The sequence below is a fragment of the Prionailurus bengalensis genome, chromosome B2 (genome assembly GCF_016509475.1).
Source record: "Prionailurus bengalensis isolate Pbe53 chromosome B2, Fcat_Pben_1.1_paternal_pri, whole genome shotgun sequence".
NCBI lineage: Eukaryota > Metazoa > Chordata > Mammalia > Carnivora > Felidae > Prionailurus > Prionailurus bengalensis.
In genome coordinates, this window is record NC_057349.1 from 23,698,879 (window position 1) to 23,708,710 (window position 9,832).

The window sequence follows — 9,832 nt, forward strand, 5'->3', positions numbered from 1 at the left end:
CAAAACTCCTAAACCATTTGTGAAGGAACAGAGGGAGGATATACGGCAAGACAGCAGCAGGGAGGGACGGAGGTCTTGGCGAGAAAGGTGGGTTTGAAAAAGCAAGTTCCAGGTTTCCAGGTACCAGGTATTTCCCCTGTAGGCAATGAATTTGCGGTTTCAGGTACCCAAGGTTCAGGAACCTAAGGTTCCGAAGAAACCCAGGCCCGCCCTCACCCCTAACCGGTCACTAAGCCCGAGCAGCTTCAACCGGCACTGCGCAGCTGCAATGCGCATGCCCGCGGGGCCAGGCGGAGGGGCGGAGCGAAGCGGAGGGACTGGGCTCCCCGACCTCGCTCAGGGCTTGTGCCGGAGAAAGCATGGCCACACTGCGCAGGCTGCGAGAGGTTCCCCGACACTTGCTGGTCTGCGAGAAATCCAACTTCGGCCATGACAAGTCGCGCCACCGGCATCTTGTGGAGACGCACTACCATAATTACAGGGTGAGTCTGGCTGTCGTGGGCCACTCAGGAAGCACCCCGTCTCCGGGAGCTGGAGAGATGTGGGGAAACTCACGTTCAGTGAGGAGCCCGCCCTCAGCGCGAAGAGGGGCGGGGCCCCGCGCTAGGCACTTTGGGAGCTGTAGTCTCTATACTACTCCGAGCTGGTAGCTTGCAGAGCTGCAGGACTACAACTCCCAGGATGCGCCGGGAGTAGGGGGCAGTGTCCTGTCCTCGCAAGGAGGGGCTGGGCGATTTGCTCCGGGCCGATTCCAAAGCGTCGCTGGCTACTTTGGCCCCGCCCCCGGTGGAACACTTTCTTCGGAGGAAGAAGTCAGGCACGGGTCTCTGGAGTAGAGACGCTGTGACGTATGCCACGTGGAGCCGCGGACTGGCTCCAAATTGGGGCCTCGCGCCCCTCCCCACCTCTTGATTCTTTCTCCCACCTCATGGGAGCATCTTGCCGAGTCCAGACCCAGGAAGCACATGCTTTTCTAAACTGTTTAGAGGAACTAGTTTTATCTCTGAGAGAAGTTTCCACTTTGCCTGTTACCTTCTGTGGTCTCCAGCTGGAGCGCTCTAGGTTGTCAGGTTTAGAGTGAAATGAGTCGTGGTGTCCCTGTTTGCAAGCACAATTTAAGAGCTTTACGGGGGGGAGGGGGGGGGCGGGTAACTTTGGCTTTTGCTTTGTAAAAATGTCAGCCGCATGGGGCGCCTTTCCGCAGATGTGGAAGTTGAGGCATCAGTGAGGTTAATTATTGGCTTATCCGGCATCTGGCAAGAGAAGAGGAGAATAATCCAAATGTCAGTCAAGTGTCTAATGGTCCGTTCTCACCAACCCATTTAAGTGGTGAGGCCTCCAAAAACTCGACTTAAACCGGTTTAAGCCTTTTGCTTTTACTTGAAATTGATCAGCCTAATCTCCACCCAGGTCTGACTGGCAGTTTCTCAGAGACAAATGGTGACCTTGGTCCCTCAGGAATAGACTGGTGTTTGAGCTTTGGGAGAGCACTTTTCAAGGTGTGGAGCATTTGGGCCACATTTGAAACTGGTTAGGCTTAACATCTCTGCCTTAGATTTCCATCTAAGCTTTCCAGCTCCTCACCAGCAGCAGTCAGGGTGTGTGCCTTCTCCCACCTGGGCTGATCTGTAGAATTCTTCTGTCTAGAAAATGGAAATAACCAGGAGCACTTATGCTTTCGTGGAGCCTGTTAATGATTGATGTCCCTAAGTTTCTGTAAGCCCTAAAGGACAGTCCCTTTGATTCCAGCTGGTCCCAGGATAAACAAATCTAGGGATATTCCATTGTACTAGATTGCCCTAAAAATTAGAGTAGTGGACAGGATATAAAAGATATTGCTTATTTGCAAAAGATGAAACGCAAGCAAGAGCTTTCTATTAATTTTTTTTTCTCATTCAGCTTTCCTATAATGTTTGAATACACAAATAACATGAATTGTCAAATTTCTTTTTTCCTGAGACTGGTAAATTAATTTAAGAGTTTTGTAGAAACCTGTGGGGGAATAGTTAGCAGCCTTCATATGTTATAAGCATCCCTAAAAAGCTGGGGGTTAATCTACATGACAATAAGGCTTATTTATATTACACATTCCAATAGGTTTCATTTCTGATTCCTGAATGTGGGATACTATCAAAAGAACTGAAAAACCTGGTCATGGAAACCGGACCCTATTACTTTGTGAAGAACTTACCTCTTCATGAGTTAATTACACATGAATTCATCAACACCTTTGTGAAGAAAGGTGAGGAAAACCTGATCATATCTATGAACGTGGCAAGCTGAGGAAGGATAGTTAGATCACATCACAATACTAGGGGTCTTCCCTTGTCTTAAACAGGGCCTCTGGAGATGGTCTGTGGGGTCAAGTGCGTGCATCGCCCCCCTGCCCTCAGTGTTCTCACCCTACACTTTCTGGCGCTCTCGTTAGGTGGTGGTTTCTGATTACACTTGTTCACAAGTGTGGCATGGGGATGTTGTAAGATGAAGGTATCTCTCATCTTAAAACAAGGATTCAGGGAGAGGAAGGTCTTGGGACCTGTGTGTTCAGATACACTGCTATTGGGTGTGTGGCTGCAGAGACCACTATGTTCCCACTCAGTCCCCACTCAGCAGTCTCAAAGGGTTCATCTCCTGATGCAGCCACAGCGGCTGTTCACCAGGCGGTGTGCCCGTTTATGGTTCAGTGCCTTCTGCTTAGATTTTGTGGCTCTGACCCTCTTCTGCTCACCCCATTTCCATTTGTGTCTGCTGGGTTGATTTCTCTGTTGTAGTTGTTTTGTAGGGGCCACTTGTTTGAAACTGTATTTCAGTGTCTTTAGGGAATGCACCCTCACTACATGAATCACTGTGAGTGAGTAAGCCCCTTATCTTGTTGCCGGCCCTGTGTCTGTCCTCTGCATGGAGCTATGAAGAATCCAGTTCCTTGCAGTTCCTCTCCTTCAGGTGCTGCTGGCACTGCTGGAGAAACTGGACATGTTGTCCCTGGCCCCATCAACTTCATTCCTTTCATCTGCTCTGAAATTCGGTACTAATTTGTTAATAATGTGGACACTGGCTGCAACAGGCACTTTTACCTATCTGAACTCTTGCAACAGCTCTACAAATTAGGGCTATGATACCCATTTTACAGGTGAGGAAACTGAGGTTCAGAGAGGCTCCGAGGCTTTCCTAACCTCACACAAGTTCCTGGCACATTTTGAAACTTTACCTGGAACCTTTCCTCTCCAGTGTATACATTTCCCTAGTGTTCTACTTTGTGCCTCTGCCAGCATCCCCAAGGGTACGCACGCCACCCTGAGTCCATTTTCTGCTTGATGGTAGTCACCTGGCACACATAGGCCCTGGGGGGAGGGGGGGGGCATGAACTAGCTAGAGTGTGGCCTCTGTGTCCTCCAGCTCACCCTTGGCAGGTTTACGGTTGATTGAGTGAGCTGGAGCAGTGGTGGATACTGACCTTTAATCACCTGGAAGATTTGTTACAGTGTAAAGATAATCTGCTAAATTTTTGTAGGTGTGATTTTTTTTTTTTTCCTTAATTTCTGGTCTGGGCTTTCTCTTATAGGTTCGTGCTATGCACTAACATACCATACAAATATTGATGAAGATAATACAGTTGCCCTGCTGCCAAATGGTAACAACACTCAATCTTTGATTTTAGAAGAAATACTGTAAAAAAAAAAAAAAAAAAAGTCAAAACTCCAGATTCATTCCCCTTCTTAGAAGGAATTATTGTTAACAATTAGGAATTATTGGTGTTTATTCTTCCTGACATTTTCTTTATTTTTTTTAATGTTTTATTTTATTTTTGAGAGACAGAGCGAACAGTGGAGGGGCAAAGAGAGAGGATCTGAAGCGGTCTCTGTACTGACAGCAGAGAGCCTGATATGGGGCTTAAGCTCATGAACCATGAAATCATGACCTGAGCTGAAGTTGGACTCCCAACTGACTGAGCCACCCAGGCTCCCTTCTCTTGACATTTTCTATAAATTTATAAACAGACATAAAGCTTGTTCTTTTTTTTTTTTTTTAACATAAATTGCATTGTATTGCAATTGCAAACTGTTTCTCAGTTTGCTTTTTTCCCCAATATGTCATAGACATCTTTCCATATCAGGGCATATAGTTCTGACTTACTGTTTTTCATATTTTGAAGGTATTCCAGTGAATAGATATACCATGATTTAACTATTATTTCTTTAATAAAAATGTACATATTTCTGTTTTCACTATCATAAGTAATATCTGTGTATGTATAATACATTAAAATATCCTTCTACATAAGTAAGATGTATATATAAATAATATCTTTGTATCACAAGGAAGATCCTTGTATGTAGTTTATTACCCTCATATCTAATTGTTGAATTTGCTGTGTTCTCTGTTCAGTCAGAGAACATGTCATATTTTAGCATCTTTTTTGGGGGAATTATTTGATTTTTAGGGAAATTAATTTTATCACTGGATAAAGATACTTATGAAGAAACTGGACTTCAAGGTCGTCCATCTCAGTATTCTGGCAGAAAAATCATGAAGTTTAGTAAGTATTATGCTCCATCAGTTTCCAACAAGTCAGTAATCGTCCTGTAGCTATTGAAGTTTAAATGTTTGAATTGCTGCTGTTCTTTTTGTTCAGAACTATGGCTTTTTCTTGTCTTTAAAACTTCTGACTCAAGGGGCTCTAGGTTGAGCTTTGGAGAGAATAAGATTGCTGTTGTATCTATTTCTCTGCAGCTGTAGGCTGAATCCTATACAGATCACAGAGTTGGAATGGTCCATTAAATATATGTTTTGGGCCAAAAATTCAAAGTAATGAACCCAACATAAGAGTCTACAACTTGTTCTTAATGAAGAATTTCCTTTACTTTCACCAAATTTTGGGGATTACTAGCAGAGATTCACCTGTGAGTGAAAAGAGATGGTTCTACTGATAGTGTCCGGTTTGAACGTGAATAGGTGAGGCTGCCACATCCATAGGTAGATTTAGGATTGACTTCCCAAGGACCTCTGCTCTTGGTCTTTGACCTAGGAAAAAGTATGAATTTAAAACAAGGCAGAGTTTTGATTTGGTAAACCAAAGGAGTGCAAGAAGAACAAAATAATTTTTACTATTCACAAAATTCCAAAAATTCTGATGCTTTTTAATACAACACTTTTGCCACAGTGTAGGCTGTAGTATATGTGAATGAACGATGTATTCCTCTTTCCATTTTTTAAGTTGTTTCCATTGATTTGATGGATTTATCCCTTAACCTGGATTCTAAGAAGTATGAAAGAGTTTCTTGGTCCTTCAAAGAAAAGAAGCCCTTGAAATTTGATTTTCTCTTGGCTTGGCATCACACAGGTATGAAAAATAGGTAACAATACAATGACTTGGAAATCCAGTTATTGATTAAAGGGGGGTAATAGAGAATTCAAACAGGTGATTCATCCTTATGGTCTAGGATATTGTATACATATATGCATAAACATTATTCAGGAAGCTGCTTGCAGCCCTCTGTCCTCCCCAAGAGCTATACTTCAAGATGATCTAGGCCCACAGGCATCTGCCTCCATCACCGTGGGGTATGTTTGGATCCAGAGATCATGGCTTCAGAGCAGCTAACTCTTATCTGTTTCTCCTCTTCCTTCCTGCAGCTTACCTCAGATAGCCTTGGCTGCACATTTTTAAATAACACACATTCTAAATACAAACTGTTGATTATGGCAAGATAATAATCAGGCAGACCATTCATTGTCAGGTTAAATTTGTCATAACTTGAAATTGATTGAACGTTAAATTTAGTTCAGGGGTCCCCAGACAATGTTGATTTGCTTACAACTGCCATGTGCCTTGGTCCTTTTAGAGTGTATCTTTGGTCCATCACAAGATTGTCATGGGTCAGATCATCAGTTATGATGGTGTGGTACTCTGTTTTGGAGAATAGGGAGACACATAGGTCCATTTTGGAGATCACGCCTATCCATCTGCTCTTCCTCGGAAGTTTCTGGTCACTGGGTGCTGTACGTTGCTTGCATGGGTCTGGAATGCTTCAGTGTTTCTCCTACTTATGGTAGAGATACAAGAGGGCAGAGACACTGACTGACATTTCAGTTGCTCGAAGTGTTCATTGAGTACCTTCTGTATATTGGGTTCTGGAGAGTTCTGTGTTCCTAAGACTCCATATTATTCTAAGGGCTTATCAGGAACTGGGGAAGGTCTGAGATTTTCCCCACTTGTAAGCTAAGAAGTTAGCCTGCACAGTCTCATGGATGCTGGCAGAAGGTACGAGACTCAGGTCAGAGGCAAAGGGTTTAATTATTCATAGTGTCAGTGGCTGGACTATGAGCATATACAGTAGTGCACCAAGTCCCAGTACCTACACAGTGATACACAGTGGGCCAGGTGACACCCGCGCATGGAGTGGGCTGCATTACAGAAGAGGAATCCGGAACTCCAGTCTTACACTGGCCAGTAAGCCTGCTGACCTTTGCTCCTGGTAGTGGGGGATGGGGGTAGGTGGGGTTGAGATGGAGAGCAGATTATTTCTATTGCCCTGGACAGTAAGAAGGCCTGCCTGTTGCTCCCCCCACTAAGGGGGCCACTATCGCTGTCTCCCAAGGCTGTTGGAAAATCCGTGAAGATACATTGATTTTACTGGGTTTTTAAAGACAAGCTCAGATGAGATGCTGCCATCGTTCAGTTCGTCTTGTGCTTCCTTTAGAGAGATTATGCAAATAAGCTCCTCTCTGTAGAGTTCACTAATTTTATTTATACACAAGTGGTGCTTTTTTATTTAGTCAGTCAAAATTCTCAGATTAGGGCGCCTATGATACTACTATGGGTTGGACGTGAAAGGGTTACGCGTTTCCAGGAAAAGTGAAAGAAAGCGAATGTTTACAGAACTTTGGCACCAAGGAGCCCAAAGCAACTTAAATGATTTTAATTTGAATACAGCTTTGCACACCCTCCTTCTGCTTTACTTCATCCCGCCTGCTCCCCGGAACTGTCGGGAGGGAATGGGGTGGTTCCAGGGATTCGCCGAACTTGTTTCCAGTACTCACATGGCCTTTTATGGTGTGTTCTAAGGTGCAGAAGAATCAAGGATGATGTCGTACTTTGCCAGTTACGGAATTCAGGAGCGGCAGCCGCGAGTAGCCCTGAGCACGGCGAGCGAGCTGCAGTGCCCGGTGCTGCGGAGCTGCGAGCTGGGGGGAGCCCCGGGGGCGGCTTGCAGCGCCCCGGAGCTCCTGGACTGGCTGGGCGCCGTCTTCAGTAACGCCCAACTGTGCGTCCGGGGGGCCCGGGCTGGGGCGTGGCCAGCTCCGCGTTCTTCACGGGGGTTTATATTTTGAAAATGATCAGGTGGGAGATAACAGAGGTGTTTTCTTTCTTTCTTTCTCTTTCTGTGTGTGCTACAGAAATAATGAGCCGAATAATTTCGTATCAACCTATTGTTGTCCTCAGCCGAGCACGGTGGTGGCAAAAGCTTATTTGTGTACAATCACTGGGTTCATAGTTCCAGAGAAGATACGTCTCCTGTTGGAACAGCTGTGGTGAGAACTTTTTTTGCCTTTTAGGTCTTGCTTGTTCATGCCAGCGTGACATGTCCGGGGCAGGGCTACTGTTCCAGACCTCAGGGCTGTCTTGCACACGTCTTCTCTTTTTTCCTCACTTGGGTGCACAGTGTGGTAACATTATCATCTTAAATGATGTGACTGTCCTTGGTGAGAGGAAAATTCTGTTTGTACTTAACAAAAAGACAAAGAGCAGAGTTTAATTAGGCTTCTTGAAAACAAGCTGTTCATTTTTCACGTCGTGCCCCAAAAGTTATAATACCACTTAGGAAAATGGTGATACTCTATGGAACACGTTATGGTCTGTTTTAAATGTTAGAGTTCTGCAAAGGTTTTTTTTTGAAATGGGGTGAGAAAGCAAGTTGACCATCTTTGAAACCAAATCATGTTTAACATCTGTTCCCGCTCTTAACATCTGCCCAGGGCAGGGTTCACATGCCAGGGACTGGACACGCAGGATGGGGTGTGTGGTTGGGGTTCGGAAAGGTACTCTCCAGAAAAAACGCCACATTGTATCTAATGTCAGGAAACTCCATTCCCGTATTAAAAAGACTATGAAATAAACATAATGCCTTTGCAGTCTTCACTTTTCAAATGTCTAAGATTTAAGTCTTGCGGGTTTTCTAAGTCTAATACCCCTTTTCACTTACTAGTTTAGTAGTTTGATTTTCCTCAATAAGAAGGTTGGATTTTAGGGGCACCTGGGTGGCTCAGTCGGTTGAGCGGCTGACTTCAGCTCAAGTCATGATCTCGGGGTTCATGAGTTTGGGCCAGGGTTGGGCTCTGTGCTGACAGCTCAGAGCCTGGAGCCTGCTTTGGATTCTGTGTCTCCCTCTCTCTCCCCCTCCCTTGCTCATGCTCTGTCTCTCTCTCTCTCTCTCTCTCTCATTCTCAAAAATGAATAAACATTAAAAATAATAATAATAGGGGCGCCTGGGTGGCGCAGTCGGTTAGGCGTCCGACTTCAGCCAGGTCACGATCTCACGGTCCGTGGGTTCGAGCCCCACGTCAGGCTGATGGCTCAGAGCCTGGAGCCTGTTTCCCATTCTGTGTCTCCCTCTCTCTCTGCCCCTCGCCCGTTCATGCTCTGTCTCTCTCTGTCCCAAAAATAAATAAACGTTGAAAAAAAAATTTTTTTTAAAAAATAATAAAAAGAAGCTTGGATTTTATTTAAATCCAGTAAATTATTCTGCAGTGTTGCCGTGAACACAGACTGTTGAGTGAACAACACTGTTAAATGGAGGGAAACTATTTTTATACACTTCTGTGGTTTTTTTTTTCTTTGCATCTTACATGTTGTTCCATAGTAAGCGTAGGAACTGCTGAAGTTGGTTTTGTGCATTCTGTATTGGTTAACGTTTATTGAGTTCACCACATAGTAATTTGAATGTAATTTGTATCTCTTAATTTTTTATCAATAGAAGCTAAGGTCTGAGCTTCATTGGAACATCAGAAATACCACTCATTCTGAATAAGTAAAAATATAAATGTGAACGTTCCTAGCCCTCCCGTTTGTTAAGATTTCTCTTTCTTTTTCAGTCGCTACTTTGATGAGCCAAAATTAGCTCCTTGGGTTACATTGTCAGTTCAAGGCTTTGCAGACAGTCCTGTTTCGTGGAGAGAAAATGAACATGGTTTTCGAAAAGGAGGAGAACATTTATACAACTTCGTGATTTTTAATAATCAAGACTATTGGCTTCAGATGGCTGTTGGGGCGAACGATGACTGTCCACCATAAAAACTACAAAACTTTAAATCACGTTTGTGTATGTTTCTGTTTGGTTTCAGATTTCTTAATGGTAAAGGGCTGTGTGTTCACCCAGGCTTGTATGATGATGGCATTTCTACTCTTGACTTAGGGCCCATCCTGTGAGTGCAGCTGGGCCTGACATCCAGTACAGAGCTCATAGTTGACTACCCCTGGTCAGCGTCAGTATAAGCACAGAGGTGTGGGTCACTACATGGTAGAGCAGACCAGGATGGCCAGGGAACAGGCGCTGTTGGACCATTGGGTAAGATGTGTGCCATTACTCAGGCGTATGATTACAGGTTTTTCACATAATAATAAAAAGAAGCCCTTAGATTATACTTCTCAGGGCCAGTCCCTGTTGTAAGTGCTGATTGTGTATCACCTCATTTATTTCTCACATGAACCCCAGGAGGAAATAGTGGCACAGAGTATAAACAAGTGAGCAAGATCACGCTGGTTGTGGATCTGAGACTTGACCTCAGGTTAGCTGGTTCCTAAGTGTGTGTTCCACTCTTGCCTCTGGATCAA

At 44.4% G+C, this 9,832-nt stretch overlaps 1 protein-coding gene across 1 annotated transcript; it reads left to right on the top strand.

Annotated features, from left to right (window-relative positions):
- The first annotated feature begins 359 nt into the window (after nucleotides 1-359).
- On the top strand, nucleotides 360-9,310 carry RPP40 (ribonuclease P/MRP subunit p40). Its single transcript, XM_043590898.1, has 8 exons — nucleotides 360-482; nucleotides 2,098-2,242; nucleotides 3,563-3,631; nucleotides 4,442-4,537; nucleotides 5,216-5,341; nucleotides 7,067-7,265; nucleotides 7,399-7,533; nucleotides 9,094-9,310. The coding sequence occupies exons 1-8, from the start codon at nucleotides 360-362 to the stop codon at nucleotides 9,290-9,292; spliced, it is 1,092 nt and encodes a 363-aa protein (XP_043446833.1). The 3' UTR covers nucleotides 9,293-9,310.
- Nucleotides 9,311-9,832: the final 522 nt, after the last annotated feature.

Coding starts and splice junctions, on each gene's coding strand:
- RPP40 (XM_043590898.1), top strand. CDS start 360: ATGGCCACACTGCGCAGGCTGCGAGAGGTTCCCCGACACTTGCTGGTC. Junction 483..2,097: donor CGCACTACCATAATTACAGG/GTGAGTCTGGCT, acceptor ACATTCCAATAG/GTTTCATTTCTGATTCCTGA. Junction 7,534..9,093: donor CTCCTGTTGGAACAGCTGTG/GTGAGAACTTTT, acceptor TTTCTTTTTCAG/TCGCTACTTTGATGAGCCAA.